Source organism: Arachis duranensis, chromosome 7 (assembly GCF_000817695.3).
Source record: "Arachis duranensis cultivar V14167 chromosome 7, aradu.V14167.gnm2.J7QH, whole genome shotgun sequence".
In the NCBI taxonomy this organism is placed as follows: Eukaryota; Viridiplantae; Streptophyta; class Magnoliopsida; order Fabales; family Fabaceae; genus Arachis; species Arachis duranensis.
The window spans coordinates 61696077-61714211 of NC_029778.3; the positions used below are offsets into that span (position 1 = coordinate 61696077).

General features: G+C 34.5%; 1 protein-coding gene across 1 annotated transcript; it reads right to left on the reverse strand.

Moving 5' to 3' along the window:
- Positions 1–9: 9 nt before the first annotated feature.
- LOC107459248 (uncharacterized) lies at positions 10–5105 on the reverse strand. The gene is made up of 5 exons (XM_016077469.3): positions 4858–5105; positions 4583–4660; positions 4389–4464; positions 518–591; positions 10–408 (listed from the first exon to the last, which is right to left on the reverse strand). Exons 1-5 carry the CDS (start codon positions 4963–4965, stop codon positions 337–339), a joined length of 408 nt encoding a protein of 135 aa, XP_015932955.1. The 5' UTR covers positions 4966–5105; the 3' UTR covers positions 10–336.
- Between the last annotated feature and the right edge of the window lie 13030 nt (positions 5106–18135).

Genomic DNA, 18135 nt, shown 5'->3' on the forward strand with positions numbered 1-18135 from the left:
TCACAAAAATTCAGATTAAAGAGATTTAGTAGTTACCTCGATTTTTATATTTCTGCTACATTAAGTCACTAAATCTACCATTAAGTCATTTAACACATACACAGTAAAGCATGTACAAGGAGGGCGAGCATTTGATGCTACAAGATATAGATATCTAACTTCTGTTGCTCTTTTTTCTTTTTGACATAAAGCATGAAATCAAACTAGCCCTGTAGGACACCACAACTCGAGCATGTGGCTGGATTCCAGGAGCATGGCATGGCATGCAGTGCCAGGTACTTCAAAAAAACTGTCCTAAATGCACTGGAAGGAGATGTCTTTGGTATTTGGTTCAGTTTACCATATAGAATGCTTCATTCCAAGGCCGTTGCAAGTCAATATAAGGCCCTTGTAGCGGTTAAGATAATCCTGCAGCGAACACAGAAAATGAAATTGTCAGAAATAACCAGAAAATCATTCTCAGATGTGCAACATTCTTTTGAGACCAACAGCGTATAGCACAGAAAATATTGCTTACAATGATATCATAATCGTAAGCGTAAAGCATCCCGTTCCTGTCATATTCTCTCCTCTTTACAGGATCACTCAAAACTGTTCAACAAAGACAAAGAAATGTTAGTTTAGTTGACAGAAATTCCACTCCTACATCATAGTCATGATCCTTGACATTTTAGTTTTTAGCCTACAGAAAATCATTGGAGAAGCATGAAATGAGAAGAATATAATCTCAGCAGAATATTCAGCACCTCATCAGATTCAGATGAGATCCCCAATATCCAAAAAATAGACAAGGGACTAATTGTAAGATCATCCTAATGCCTAATCCCTTTCACCAACTCCTATCTCAAGTCTCAACCACACTATCTCCTCAAATCTTTAAAATTGAATGGTGCTCGTCCTCGTCTAAGTATCAAACCGCCATGATCCATTTAAAAGGTATGTAACTTGAGTCCAATATTGGAAATATGGGACTTCAATGTTATAAGGTATCGGCGGGTACCTCGCTTATCCTTTCTCTGGGTTTATATAGATACACCAGCTGAAGCTTGTTTCTTCCAGGCCAGTAATCATTTTCCATTACTTAATTGATAATTGATTTCTTATTCCCCATTAAACATTACTTTCCCGAGCATTTATATCATGCTCAATCAGCTCAATCATAAAATAATTTACTAATCCAATCTAAGATACGGTATCAATCGAGCAACAAAGTGTATCCAAATCTGTGCACAAGGTTTAAACTTCAAACCAGCGTTTTCTCCAGTAAGAAAGAATTTCAGGAACAAAACAAATTGAACGAGTACGAGTTCAATGATGAAATGTGGAACAAGGCATCTAAGATCACAAATCTTCTCTTTCATTTTTCCTTTCCCATTTATGGAGTGATGGAAACAACAGGGCAAGAAATTACATTTATGATGGGTCCAGAGAACAAATTCAGTACATCTAACCATTAGAGTAGTGAGTACCACATTTACAAATGCTAGAAATAAGGACTCGATCCTTACCTGAAGAAGGCTAAGCAACAAAATCAAAGTGCTCGTCCCAAACGATAAGACTACTCTAGGGTCTAGGCAAATCACAATGTTCAATCAACCATTTTCCTCTTGGCAAAAATATATTAGTTTTAATAAAAAGGCATAATACTATGCTTGTTCAAAGTTCTTAAATGAATTTGTGATTGGAATCTCTGGTAACGTCCACATGCAGATTTTAAGCTCTAGGTTAATGACAAACAGTTGATTCCATATTTCAAACGAGCATCCCATTTATGCAACAGCATTAGTCTGAGGGGTTTAGATGATACCCGCCCGGCATATAAATAATTTTAATATATAATATGTGTAATAAATTAAAAAAATTAATAAAATGATTAATAATATTGTATCATATTTAAATTTTTACTTTAATTTATATTATGATGTGATGATGTTATATAAATTTTGAAATTTTATTTTATTTCTTAGATTTTAATAATTATAGGGACGGAACGGGTACTCACAGGGTGGGTTAGGGTTCAACCTTTTACTACCCGCATGTAGAAGCAGGGCAGATTTTATGCGGGTTATTAGGGCGGGGCGGGGTCGGGTAGAGCAAAAACCCGCCCCTACCCGCCCCGTTGCCACCCCTAGTCTGAGGCTTTTTCTTCCTATAGGAATTCTGAGGCATGATTTTAATATAGTAAGTTTGAGATGGATAAAACAATTAGGAAAACTTAACAAACATTAATTATATAAGCAGTGACATTACAGGCAAATTATGCCATTCCATTTACCAAGCATGAAATTACCAAATCTCAGCAAATAGGTAAAAATGAAAACTTCTTTATAAATATAAATTCCATCATAGTAACATACCAAGAACTTGAGTAGTGACCACTTGTTGATTGGTTATATTAAAAACAAAATTCCTATCACTCTGCACAGGAACAAAATATACTATTACTCTCTAATCCGCATACAATTCGGCACTTATACAACTATACTGTTCCAAGGTGCCATACTTTTAAACTATTAAAGAAAATATAACAAACTAAAAATAGAAATAAATTAAAACCTACTAAATTGTCATAAGGCACACGCATTCCTCACTTGGATCAAACAAGAATAATCTATTCTCTATTTGCATCATTTTGTCCACTGATTACTCCTGCTCAATAAAGCACAGACAGAACATTTGGGCATTGGGTGCATGTATCATGCAAGTGGCTGCGTTGCAATTTGTATGACACAATGACAAAACACGCCTACACATGTTGCAACAGCATGGTAATGCTTCTCAAGTTCAGTCATTGTCAAGCAAGAACAATGTATCCCTGAGATACGTTGATTTACACAAAAGGACTGTTTCTCAGCCTACAGGTAGCAACTTAGACTTCATTTCACTTCGATCTGAATTGACATAGACAGAACAGAAGTGATGTTATCGATTCTAACCGCCCAAGTTCTCAAGATATTGACCTAGAGAAGCTTCCTACAGATACGATTCTGGAAACATGAGCAGCATGAATACAGAACAGACACTTGCTGGAAAAAGTAATGGGACGGAACATGATCCATATCAGAGTGGATCTTGTGATATGTATTCCAATGAAGCATACACACTGCATTTACATAATTTACCAGGCACAGGCAGGTAACCGGGGCAGGTAGGGAGACAGACACATCATCTACTGCAAGTAGAAGTGCTAAAATGGTTAGGAGACCCTCTAATCCCGGCATATGCAGTGCAAACTTGGAGAGAGAGACACATGGTTCCCCACGAAGGCAGATTTCTGAGCATCTCAGCAGCATTAATTTATCAGATAAACCACCAAACCACCTTTTTTATTCTCCCATCTTTGCCACTGTCGGATTAGCTAGCATGGTGGGAAATTCAGAAGTCCTGATTTCAGGGATCAAAATTTGCCAACGTATGGTAGTGGAGTTAAGATGAATAGCTCCAATTCAGCCAAGCAGAATGGAGATAGTCTGCAACTTAGGGAGCCCAATCTTAAAAAAGAAACTCCAGGCAAAATAGATTGGATGTTTCAGAGCCCCCACAAAGTATCTCTGAAAGCACAATTGTATTTAACAGAAACCCCGCTGAGTTCACTGCACTAGAAAATGGTAATCCATATAGTATCAGTGGAGAAATCTGAAATTCTAGGATAGCCCCTCAAACAGAAGGCGTGGGCGGGTTAACTTCTCTGCATGGATACAAGCAAATGAACACTCAAAGGTCCCAAAATGAAAGGCATTGAAATTTGAAACCACTATAAAGTTGTGCATAATTAAGCTGCATTTTGCTCGATACCTTCATGTTAAAACTTTTAGCTTATACTTCCTTTATTTTCCTTTTCTTATATAAATAATTCTGCAGAGGACTTTGACTTGGAACACGAGACTTAAATAGCCGATAAAAGTTTTTTATTTTCAAGGTTCAATGAAAAAACATACTTTTGAACTGTAAAACTGAATTTCATTATCATTAGCATTCAAGATTTGCTGTATATTTGTCAGTGTTCAAGATTCCAAAACCCCTTGTCCTCAACTCCTCAGCTCCTCGCCCATCAACAGCAAATAAAATCCATATTCCAAACAATATCACAACTATCCGATTACTTGTAGCAACAAATTGCAGACACAGAGATAGATGCGGAAACAACATATCCTCGAAAAAGCCCAAAGGACAACCCAGACCTCTACTATCATAAATAACCACATTCACTGCCTCCCTGGGGAGTGATATACAACAATTTCATAATTATTGAACCATCATCAATTGCCTAAATTCTATATGGTATAATTCAGCACACAATCTGTATCATTTGAGCATCAAGCTATATGCTCAAATTAATTAAAAAACTTACAATTAAAGAAGGTTAGGTGTGAAAGGACTAGACTAACCCTGATAAGCCTCGTTTATCTCTTGGAACCGCGTGGTGGCAGCACCTTGGTCTTTCTGCTTGTCTGGGTGCCATTTCTGCCTCCACACAAAGCAATAAATCACACTTAAAATAAATAAATAAATAAAACTATTCCAACAAATGGAACCCTAAACACTGCAGCACAAAGAATTACACATAGAAACAAAAACACACCAGAGCTAGACGAATGTAATTAGAACGAATAGCATCATCCGTAGCATCATAATCCACTTCCAATATCTTATAATAATCCTGCCAAAATGAACAAAATTCCAAAACTTTAGTTCCTAAAACAAAACTGCAGTAATAATAATAATAATAATAATAATAATAATAATAATAATAATCCCTGGTTTCCAAACTGAGTGAGGGTAGTAAAAAACCTAAAATTGGAAAAAATGGAGTAGAAATAATGGTAATAAGTAAAGTAATTAAGAAAGTAAGTAAACCTTGGGCTTAGAGAGAGCAGAGAAGAGATCGAAGTTGAGGTAGAAATCGGTATCAGGCTGGTCGTTTTGCGGAACGGCGTCGTCTAACTCTTCCCATTCCCACATCATGGCTGAAGAAGAAGAAGAAGAAGAAGAAGAAGAAGTGTTTTTCAGGATAAGGCTCTCAGAAAGTTCCCAGGTCTTGGAGGGGAATAGATAAGACTTTTACAAAGATTTTGGAGAAATGTGCACGTATGTTCAGTTCGGTGGTGTTGTCGTGGCGTTGCTGTGTGTATCGGCGTGCCGCGTACGTATGAATTATACCGCAATTTACCTCTCTTCTGAAAAATGAAAATCAAAGAAATTTCTAGAGATGAGCTAATAAAGGGTAAGATGCCAGCAATTAGTAATCAACTAATCATTGAGTCGGAATTTATCTTTTTAATTATCTTTTTAATAGTTAGATAGCTACAAATTGAAAAGTAATATTATACATACAATTTTTTTAATTAAATTTAATTAAATTAATTTAATATTAACAAAAATTATTTTTATCATTTTTATTTATGAATTTTTATTTAAATAAATGTATTAATTGCTAAAATAAATAATTTTAAAAAATTATTGTTGAAATCTGCAATGGAGCCTTATCTCGTTTACATTGTAATCTGTAAATGAGATAAGGTACGTGCACGTGACACATGTATAACTCATTTATAGTGTAAACGTGATACGTGTAAGATTATCTTGTTTGAACTGTAAACAAAATACATTTTGAACTATTGCATTTACAATGTAAACAAGAAACAGTAAGATAAATTTTCAACAGCTATAAAAGGATGTGCAACCCTTGGCATTCTTCATATACATTTCATATCTTCTTCTCCCCCGATTGTCTCACAAAAAGAAGGCAAAAATGTCCAGTAATAGCGTATATAGTTGTGTGTATTTACCCCAATTGTCGTATGAGAAACGGCGACAATGGGATGATATTTGAGTGTGAGAATCCGTTACTGTTGCGCACTCGGCATGTAAGTTCGTTGTCCGAGTTGAAGAGTTTGATATTGAGCAACCTTGGTGGCATAGGGACGAGAGAGATTGGAAGGGTAGAGTATAGGTTGCTAGCACCGTTGGGTAATAGAGTTTTACGGTTTCGACTATTTCAGATCCTGGGGGACGAGCATGTGCGACTCATGTTTGACATCCATGGGATAATCTTGGCGGAACAAGTGATGGAGCTTTTCGCCGAGGTTGGAAATGTTAATGGTGGCGTTTCTGTACACGCGACCTATGTGCAGAACGACAACCTCTCACACCACCATCAATTCATGTTGCTATTCCAGTGGGAGACATAGAGGTGGGTGGGGAACACTCCAACGAAGAGTACGTTGTCGATAGTGCCGGTAGTGATTCTTCTGAAGGGGATGATGAGGAGGAGTTTGTATCGGAGACGTCGGACGAGACAGCGGTGCGCTATGTTTTGCCTCCACCCTACCTGATTCCAGCGCTGTCAAATGTACTAAGTCACTATCATACATTGAATCTGGACGCCATGCATGAGAGAGCTCTGTTTTCCAACACTGGGGGAGAAAATTACAACCTATAATATGGGGTAGAGCTTCGGGTGGTACACATATTCAAATGTCGAGATGCAGTGATACAGGGTGTGAAAAACTACAGCATTTGCAGAAGTGTTGAATACTGAGTGATCCAATCTGACTGATTAAAGTACCATGTTCATTACCGTCAAGCTGCAAATGGTTGTCCATAAAGTCTCCATGTTACATATCTCAAAAGGCAAAAAATGCTCCAAAGCAAACAATTCAATATGTGCGTACTTCTGGTTAATTTGCATAAAAAACAAAGTCTACATAAAGGACTAAATAAAAATAGTGGTGGAGTCAACCGTGGTACTAATCTCGTCGAATTGTAACCGGTCTATCGATATTTCTCATCGCAGAACCCTCGCCTCATATCGGTCTCTACTCTGCTGCTGCAATCCTATCAATCTGACATCAATCAAATGGATAGCAGGAGTTCATTATGAAGAATGTCATAAAAAGTTACAAATTGAAAATATAATGAAAACATAAACAGTTGTTACCACGCAACTATAGGATACATGAAAATTCTTCGTTCTGGTGGACACCACTGAAGAAATCTCTAGTATATCTAAGACATCGACAGTAGAGTGCAACCAGCGATATTCGTGACACCTTGGTGTGCTGCCGAGCACAGTGATTGGTACGTCCAAGCCAGTAAAGCCGAGTCCCAACACAACGCCCGGCACCGCCCAAAGCCCTGAACCAGTGGCAGCCAACGCAGATGGACCAAGTTGTTTGACTTGTCCGTCATCAGATAGCCTCCGATCAGTAACATGATGTAACACCTAGCATACTGTCGGAGGGTCTCTAGGTCATCCGTCGGTGGCTTCTGGCGGACACGATTCCGCAGCCATACAAGCTTTAGCAAGAACGACTCCTTCCTCTGTGCCGCCTACTGTGGAACCACCGGAGGCCTGGTACCGAGCAGCTGTTCCACCAACTCCCATGTCTTCGTGCGGTACCACCTGTAGAAGTCACGGAAGCACCCTCTAACTAGGTCCTCATGTGCGCGTAACCTTAGGAGGTACGCCACGTCCTGTAGGATGATAGTAGCCTCACCCCATGGTAGATAGATGGAACGTGTGGGTCTCTGAACGCCATGGCTCCATGAATGTCATAATCAGAGAGTTGTCAAATGTGAAATCCATGAGAGGCACCGTGTCACCGAATCCAGCCTCCCTCAAATACGGGACAACGGCTTCCGGTGGAGGAAGGGTATGACTCACTCGCCAGGACAGGAGAAGGCGAGGCCTCTAACAAATAAATATATATTCACAATTATTAAAAAATAAAAATTTTTATAGGTCCATCAACATATCAAACTGTCTTGACTATTCTATACATCTGCCTAACAGAATTTTATACGTATGTACTAATTGGATTTATGCCGACATGACATTTTTCTGTTGCTATGTACTTTCTTTATATTGAACGTTTTCTCATTCCGTTACGTGAATTTAAAACATTCAATAAAGTTATTAATAATCTAACAAACAAAGTCTAACTTAACTTAATAATTTAATTATCAAACTTGGCTAGTTACTAACTAAATTAATAATTATGTAGTAACAACCTAATACATGAAAAATAATCCAGAATTCCAAATTTTTATCAGTGACCTATTCCTAGTGATATAAGCTGTATTCTAGTTCTTAGTAAGTACCTTAACCATGCCTACATATGTACATATCTATATATGGAATTCTGTAAACCTCAAGATAAAACTCAAGATATATATATGATTCATAAAACTCAAGATAACATGAATAACCGCAAAGTCGGCTGTCCCAACGTAACGCCAAGTTTCATTCAACTTGTTGATGTCCGGATTACGTACATCTGCACACGTCATCATCGTATTACTCAATAATATAGATAGAACGGCATAAAAGAGAGGAGAAAGTGATCGAAAGGTTCAAGCTAAGGCCCAAAACCTCGCTGTCAACGACATGTATATATAGCCACAACACAGTCTTGTCTTATTTACAGTGTAAACGAGATAAGCTTGCACGTATCTCGTTTACACTGTAAACAAGATATACACATATCATGCGCACGTGCCTTATCTCGTTTATACTATAAATGAGATAAGGCAGGGTTGTGAATTTCGATAATAATTTTTAAAATTATTTATTTCAATAATTAATACATTTATTTAAATAAAAAATCTTCTCATTTATTTACTCATCTAAATTTTATTATTTAATTTAGTTAGACTTAACTAAAAAAAAACTTGTATATATAATATTTCTCACATTTAAATACACGTGTTATTTTTTAAAATTTTATGGAAAGGTAAAACATTCAACTTTTTTTACTTTAAAATTAAGAGGATAATTAAAATTTTTAATTAATTTTTCTAAGTGACATATGAAAAAAATATAAGGACTAATATCTTTTATTAATATTAACTGACATTTTAGTCAATATCTTAAAAATTAGAATTTAATATTAAAATTCAAAATTTAATACTTAAAATATAAAATATTGACTAAATATTAATTAAAATAATAAAATTTATTAATTATTTAATATTGTTTAAAAAAAGAATTTGTAAAGTATTTTTTTTACCTTTAAATAGTTTCTTATATATAATAAAATTTATCAAATCATATCACAATATTATTATGAAAAAAGAAATTGATCAAATTTCGTAACCAAAAAATTAGGCATTTAAGTTTTTTGTTTAATCAAGTCTAACCAACTTGAAATAATATATTTTAGATTCACGCAATATTTTTATTTTGGCCGAAACAAAAATATAATTAACTAAATTTATGTATATTTTGAGACTTCTTTTTTTTCTCTTTTTTCTATGTCTTTTTCTCTTTTACTTCTAGATCATTATCATCATCATCATCATCTTTTTTTTTATGTTTTTTCTCTCTCTCTTAAAATAGAACAAAAACAAGAAGAAAAAAAACAAAAAAAAATACATAGTAAAAAAAAGTAAGAGCAACAAAAAAAAGAAAAAAATTAAAAATTAAAAAAATTTTGTTAAGAAACTGCTACCTCAAGTACAGAACCTTAAGAAAATTTTGGTTGAGAAATTTTTATGTAATGGTTAAAAAATTCTAATGTCAAAGTTAAGAAATTCATGCATAGCAGTTGAAAAATTTTGGTGCTATTTTTTTAGTTTATGTTTTGTTCAAGCAACAATTCTTCCTTCTCTTTTTACTTTTCATAAGTTTCTTGTTTCTCACTCATATAATTCTTTTTGTTTCACCCTTTAAGAAGAATAAAAATAAAAAAAGAGAAAAAATCAAACAAAAAATAAGAAGGAATAAATAAAAGAATTATGCAACGTTTTTTTTTATCTTTTTTGACAATAAAGACAAAATCTTTTGAAGAAAAAATACATAACTCTATAAATAAAAATACATAACTTATGCACAAAGAAAGAAGAAGAATAAGAAGAAAAACAACTACAGCACCAAGTCTAGAATCTTGAGAAATTTCGATTAAAAAATTTTGGTTTTAAAATTAAGAAATTTTGGTGCATTTTTTCACGTAAAGAAGAAGAAGCGTGTGATTCACATGTATGTGTGTGAGCGATTTTTGTTAGGTTTTGCCGAATTTAGTTGGACTTGTTTTTTATTTTAATAAATAAAATAATAATAATTACTGAAATAAATAATTTAAAAAGTATTTATCGAAATAAATACGCTTCTCTTATCTCATTTACAATGTAAACGAGAAAAAAGAGGACAAATTTTTAGCTGTTATAAAAGAATGTGTAACCTTTGGCATTCTCCACACACATTTTATATCTTTTTCTGTCTCGTTTTTCTCACAAAAATAACGCATGAATGACTAGTAACAACTATACATAGTTGTATGTGTTTATCCCAATTGTCGTATGAGAAATGGCGACAATGGGGTGACATTTGAGTGTGAGAATCCAAAACTGTTGTGCACTCAGTACGTAAGTACGTTGACAGAGTTGAAGAGTTTGATACTGGACAACCTCGGTAGTACAGAAGCGAGGGAGGTCGGAAGGGTGGGGTATAGGTTGCTAACACCCATGGGTAATGGAGTTTTCTGGTATCGACCCTTTCGGCTTCTAGGGGACGAGCATGTTCGACTCATGTTCGACATCCATGGGAGGATCATGACAGAACAGGTGATGGAGCTTTCCGCCGAGGTTGGAGATATTGGTCATGGTGGTTATGTACACTCGACCTATGTCCAGCACGACCGACCTCTTGCACCACCAACGATCTATCTTGCCATTCCGGTTGACAAGGCGGAGATGGGTGACGAGGAGTCAGACCAAGAATACATGGCGGATAGTGCCGACAGTGATTCTTTCGAAGGGGGCGATGAAGAGGAGTTTGTACCCGAGACACCCGTCCAGGCTGTGGCGCGCCATGTCTTGCCTCCACCTCATCCAATTCTGACACTATCGGCAGTGCCAAGTTACTATCATAGTTTGAATCTGGACGCCATGCATAAAAGGACTCTGTTTTCTGAAGTGGGAGAAAAGGATTACAACCTGAACGGTGGGATAGAGTTTCGGGTCGGCCACAGGTTCAAATACCGAGATGCAGTGCTATAGGGTGTGAAGAACTACAGTATTCGCAGGAGTACTGAGTACCAGGTGATCGAATTAGACCGATTAAAGTACCATGTGCAGTGCTACCATGTGCAGTGCTGTCAAGCTGCGAATGGGTGTCAATGGAACTTCTGTGTGGCCCTTCATTAGAACCTCGGATACTAGAAAGCTCAATTTTAATTGTGCTTTTGAGTACTTTTGTGCAATACATTAAGTAGATTAAAGATATGGCTGAACCAATACTGTGTTGTTGTGTTAGGGAGGTTCGAAGGGTTGGTGGAGCGCATAGTTGTTTAGCACCCACCATGTCTCAAGACCATCGTCAGTTAGACAGCAGTCTCATCTGTAGGGTCATATTGCCGTTGATACAGTCCAACCCTTACTTAATCGGTTCGATTATCGGTTCGGTTCTAACAACTATACTTTTGAGGTTATGTACGAAGATTGAAAAAATAAGCTGGAGGTGGTTGAACATGGTTACATGGTGAAACAGTAGGAGTTATAAGGTGACTCATAAAATTAAGAGAAAAGAACAAATCGATCCCTGACTTTTTGGTCTGCAGACATTTAAGTCCTTGAAAATTTGAAAATATATTAATCTTTGACCTCTTCAAAATCTGGACATATTGAATCTAAGTCTAATTTGTCCAATTTTAAAAATTCTCTTACGTGTGTATCCGTATCAACCAGATTAATACAACAGGTGTCATGTTTGGTTTTTTCGTTGAGTTTGACAAGCCCAAATGAACAGATCAATATGTCTAGATTTTGAAAAGGTCAAAGACTTAAATGTATTTTCAAATCCTCAAAAACTTAAATATTTACAAATCAAAAGATCAAGAACTTATTTATACTTTTTCTCTAAAATTAATAATAAAATATTAATATACTAAATTATTATTATCTTAAAATATTATTATTTATTTTTCTGCATATTTAAAATCAGCACATCAAACTAAATCTAACCCCATCACTCAAATTTTGTGAATCGTAACGTATAAAACTCAAAGAAATCCGTAACTGAAAATTTGGGTTATTACACCCTCCCTCTTATATACAAAATAAAATTTTATCTGCATCATTTGCTGATTTAATGTACAGACACCATGAACCAGAGAATTAAAAAATTAAGACTTGGATGAGATAATTAAATAGATAAATTAGGTGAATACCTATTAATTAAATAGCAAAGCCATTATAAAGGGAACAAGTTAATTTCTATAGAAATAAGGGTCACAGTTGTTGGTTGGGTGGATTTACATAACACCCATCCCTTTTCAATAAAATTAAATTGCCTATTCTTATTATTATTATTGCACAATATTTCTATATTTTTTATAGGATAAAAAACAAAATTTGAATTTTTCTTACTTTTTATAAATTTTTTTTAATGTTTAAAATAAAGAGCATAAAAGAGATTTATATAAAAATTATATAAAACTTTCACCTTAAAAGAAATATTTATACTGAAAGCTTTGTCTTCTCAGATCTCACGGTTAGGAGAAGGTATCACTATCACATGCAGCTGTCAATCGAATTTGAAATTTTGAACAGAGTTATAAGTTTGCTGTTTTTTTTTTCCTTAGAAATTCGTAGCTCAAGCATAAATCTTAATAAATTAAAACGCGTTCATACTTATACCTAATAATCCAGCTATTTAATTAGCATTTTTATTATTTCGCGTTCACCTTATTTTCTGCTGAACAGATTCTCAGGTTTAATGTAATGTAACACAGCACATCATGCACATAACATGACCCTAACTCCACTTTCATCCCCCAACCCTACTTCATTCTTTTTCCCATTTGTTACGAATCTCTATATTAATTTTCGTGAGGGAGGTGAATTCTCATATACGTGTGGGTATTATTAATTAAATATAACGCTTAAGATTTTCAAAAGAGTAATACAGAATAATAAACATAATACAATGTAATTATTTAACATAATCTAACTTAAAAAATAAAAATTAATAAATTTTTAATTAAAAATCCTAACATAAATAAAATTAAAAATACATCATAAAAATTTATTTATATTTTTTTAAGATTAAACCATTTCAAATATATAAAATATTTATGTATTGTCTATTACATTTCAAAGATAATATTGTCTATATATCATATTTACAAAAGTAATAACTAGAATTCTAATTTTGGGTTTTTATATAAATGAAATTTGGCCGAATTTACCCCTATCAAAAAGTGCTATTGGTCCAGAACAATTAAATAATTGGTTTGACTCGGTTGATTGGAGTCGATAANATTAATTTTAATATTTTTGACACAAAAAAAATATTTATAAAATTAAAAATAATATAAAAACTCAATTAAAAATAAAAACTTAATTAAAAATTTGATAAAATTATAAAAATTAATAAAATAATTAAACCTTCTTTTTATACTAATATCTAATGAGATTTTAAAATATTAAACTATTTCAATTTTTTAAGAAATCTCGAAAGAACAACGTTATAAGATTAGTATAATTTATTATTTTTTATTAATATTTAATCAGTAATATTAAAAAATATTGACTTAAAATATAATATTAAACTGTTGAACTAAAATTATTAAATTACTAGCTAAAAAATACGGTAATATAAATTAAAATTATTAATCCTTAAACTTTTCTCATCTCGAAAATTTGAGAGGTAGTTATAAAATTAAATTAATTTCTACTTTTATCTATTCTAAAAAAATTAGTTTATAAATAAAATTAAGGATAAAGTAGTGTTTTTGTTCTTAATGTTTAGGATTAATCTTATTTTGGTCTCTAACATTTTAATCGTTCTATTTTTATCCCAAAACATTTAAAATAGCATCAATGTTATCCCACCGTCAAGTCTTTTATTAACACTTAACAAAATTAATGGACTATTAATAATATTTTTGTTAAAGTTATATTTGTTCAACCCCCTCTCCCACCTTCACCCTCTTAATAAGTTCAAACTCTAATTTCCTACTCTTTTTTATACAATTAATTCTCTAAGAGGGGTTTGAAGAGGAGGAAGAAGGAAGTAGGAGAATAGAATTTGGGTTTGTTGAGTGGGTGAAGGTGAGAGAGGGGTTGAGCAAATATAACTTTAACAAAAATATTATTAATAATACATAAATTTCTACTTGCGAGTTACAAAAAAGATGCAATCTTATTATAAAATTTGATGATAATTTAAAATATTACTGACTTTTATGTAAAAAAAATATTAAATTATCATTAATGATCTTCTTTTAGTGGCTAAGAATCTTTTGCACATAGTGAGAGGTCTTTCGTTCAACATCCACTTGAAATATATTTTTATATAAGTATATAACATATACATATATAGGGTGCGAGTTGGTTAGGTAGGATAGAGACTCAACCCGCACTCTACCCGACCCACACGAGAACTCTACCCGACCAGGTGGGGTTGGGTTGGGTACCCGCAAATAGGGTGCATGTTGTCACCCCTAGCCAAACCCCTTGATCTCTGCCTCTCTTCACCTTCACAATCGATGCCCATGATATTTGCTAATCCTCTTTTATACGACAACCTCATAACTTCATTTTCTTTTCTTCTTGTCTCCATAAGGAAGATTAAGTTGGGCCCTTGTTGTTTAATGAGCTTGCTCAAAGCCCGAACTGCCCTGGGCTTTTAAGCGCACGACAGTTCCAACTAATGATTTTCATAGGTTCTGGCAGGGCTGCCCAGCAGCCTCTGCTGATGTCTCATCATCTTGTCACACCATCTTCTTCGATTGCTGATCTAGTTCATCTATATCCATGTCTAGTATTTTCTGAGCTTTCCTTTTTTGTTCTGCAGGTGTCTTATTTTTTTTTTCTTACATCATAATGACTGTTGCTTCCCTTGTCTGTCTCTTTCATGTCTTAGTATTGACCTTTGTGTGGTTTTCTTTTATGTTTACGGTCTCTGCTAAGATCTCCTTTTTTGGTTCTTCCTTTCCTTCTGCAATTGTTCGTTCTCTTCTCTTTAATTTCTTCTTATTGGTCTGTATTTTAATCTCATCTCTTCTTTTTTCTTTATTTTTCCTTTTTTATTACATGCTTCAACCATCTGATAGTGTTGGATGTGGTTGTCTTTTGTTATTATGAGTTCTTCAGCATTTTGTTTTACTTCTATGATACTCTCTCCCACTTCACTTAGGTTCTTAATTGTTAGATAAGTCTGTGCTTTTTTACTGGTTCATTCTCCATCCTTTTTTCCTAACATCGTCAGTTTTTTTAGCTTCTCCTTCATTCTTTCAGTGAGGTTCTGGTGGGTATTTGCTTTCTTGGTCTTTATATCATTTTCTCTATTGTTCATTATAAATTATGTGAAATTAATAAATAATTAGCTAATAAATTAATTATTAATTAAAAAATAAAAAAATTAAATTTTATAGTTTAAAGAAGTAAAAATAACTAAAATACAAATTTTAATATTAATTTTAAATATTTTGACCCAAAAGCATACGAACAGGCCGAACCAGTTAAAACCCGATCCAAGGCCCAACCTATAAAATACCAAAAACGAGTTTTTCTCCCCTTCACTCCTAGAGTTACGCTGAAGAAGAGAGATTAACGTTGAAAATCCTAACTCTTACCTCCAAAATTCAATCGTCCATAACTTTCAATTTGGAGTTTCAATTGACGAGCCGTTAATGGCCACATGTTTGTCTCGAAATTCTCTTCAATTCTATATGAACAAAGTGGTAAAAAATTTGCATTTCTCACTCAGTTTTTTTCCTCCTCAATTTTATGAATCTTAGATTTTGATATTGAGAGATTGTGTAATTTGATGGTTTAGGTGAACTCTAGCAGCAAAAAATCACTGGATTTTGTCCAATTGATCCATGGGTAAGGTAAGAAACTGTTGAGCCCTTGTGAGTCATTGAGTTAATAAACCATATGATGATTATAGTGATATTGTGTGAATTAGATTGTGTTCTTGTTGATTTAGAGTTCAATTTGGCAGTTTGGAACGAAATATAGATGATTAAGTTTGCAGAATTGATAATTGGGGGATTGGAGCTTATGAAAGAGTGCATTTTTTAGATGTTCTGAGTTTAGGGAGGAATCGGCCAAGGTATGTTTTTAGTTTCTCGTAGTTAATGTTTAATATCACGTGAAAACTTAAGTTAGAAGACCTTAAGATAGGAATAAAACTGAATAAATTATTGATGGATTGTGTATATGGTATATAATGTGTGTATAAAGGATGAATGAATTTCTATGTGTTGGATTATAACTTTGATGAGTATAAAATAATGATGACTTCTTGATGTGTTGAGGGTTGATGGTGGGTTTGTAAAATTGAATTGAATGGATTGGTTGGGAGATGTGTGGTTTGATTTTGTAAACGATTTGCTATTGGAGTTGGTTGGTTTTAAGGAAAGACTTAATATTGGAATTGATTTGATTTTTAAACGATTTGATACTGGAAATGATTTGAATGGCCAAGAGGTGTTTGGTTTGGTGGTTGGGACCCTTGAAAGGTGACAGAAATTTGAGTTTTAAAGGAGATGCTGCCGAAATTTCTATAAAAATTGAAGATTTGATTTTAAGTGTTATTTAAAAAAAGATTATTATGTGGCTTGTATATTTGAGACTAATTGTTGACCATCTGTCGCAAGATGTGACCGGACACTTTAAATTGAGCTTGGGATTTTTTTCATGGATATTTTTGAGTTTGGGGATGCACGCACAGAAGGACTGTCCAATGGTTAGCTACCAAGACATGTCGGGTTACCTATATAACCAACAGATGAGATTCATCAGCCATAGGACAGGCATACATCATATGCATTCGTATATTTTGCTTGAGTATGCATTGTTTTGGTTTGCTTAATTACTTAACTCTGTTTATTTGCTACTTGTTCTACTTGCTATAATTATACCTCTATCTGTATTTTCTTTGTTTGATTTGTATGTGTATGCTTCAGATAGACTCTCTCTTGATGGAGGAGTGATGAAAGTTGTTCCACCGGTGATTCAGAGATTTAGAGTTGAGGAAGGTACAGAGTTTGAATAGGTCTAGGATCCTTTAGTTAGATTACCGATATTATTGGTTTAGAATAAATTTTAAGATTAATCTAAGTGTCGAAGTTTTAGGAATGCCTTTGGTTTTCATGGGGCCTTTTATATTAACTATGCGAACACCTTTACCATGTTGAGAACTCCCGATTCTCATTCCATACATATTTTTGTTATTTTTTAGATGCAAGTTGAGAGGCACCTCATTGAGCGTTTGGAGAACTTCCTTACAAGCGAAGAATTGTCTTTTAAGCTGTTATATTTTATTTTAGGCTATGTGTATATATATGTTGTTACAGCCCAACCCACCAACGGACCAACCTGACGGTTTGGGACCCGACGCCCGACCTAGGGGCCAAGCCGACCTGTTGCAAGGAACGTCCCCACCCATCTAACCTGCCGACTTGCCGAGTCGAGACCCGAGGGATGGACTCAGGTACCGCCCCGACCCACTGCGGGAACCGAACCGCCTACCTCTAGCTTACCACATAGACTAGGACAGCTCACGGAAGCTTCCTGGCTGGTGGGCTCAAACACCAAAGGGGCCCACCTAAATGCAGACTTTAAAAGGGGAGGGACCTGCCCCTCTCCTAAGGTATGTCACATCCTTACCCTATTTGGCAGTCATCTCACACGGACACTGACTTAAGCATTAGAGTGTCCTTGTAGGTGGCCACTCATCCACTGTTCCTCACCTCCGAAGGTTTCGGACCAGCGCCACACTCGAACCAGGTCTGCCCAGCTTCCCCCACTTCCGATCTCGACCCTAGTCGACCTGAACAGCACCCAAGGAATAAAACATATGTATATAGAATCTCCACATGTATATTTTGTATTTTGCCTTCTTTAAGATTGCTTTTGGAGAAACATGTGTTTTATTTATATTTTGGGATAATTTTGGATTATATATATATATATATATATATATATAAACCGAAACAACATATCAATGCATATGGAATTTTTGATTTTCTGTTTTACATGAGTAGGTACCCAAATTCCCATTATTTTATCATGACACATTCCCTTCTTAACCCTTGTTCCCACAATCTTCCCATACTCAATTAACACACAATTTCTATCTTAAGCTAACTAAAGATTCAATTGGGATATTTAATTGTTTTTCCG

Excerpts from the sequence above, each read along its gene's own strand:
- LOC107459248 (XM_016077469.3), bottom strand. The coding sequence starts at position 4,965 with ATGATGTGGGAATGGGAAGAGTTAGACGACGCCGTTCCGCAAAACGAC. Across the intron at positions 592-4,388 it reads GATAAACGAGGCTTATCAGG|TTTTGAGTGATCCTGTAAAG; the intron begins GTTAGTCTAGTC and ends TTTGTTGAACAG. Across the intron at positions 409-517 it reads CTTACGATTATGATATCATT|GATTATCTTAACCGCTACAA; the intron begins GTAAGCAATATT and ends TGTTCGCTGCAG.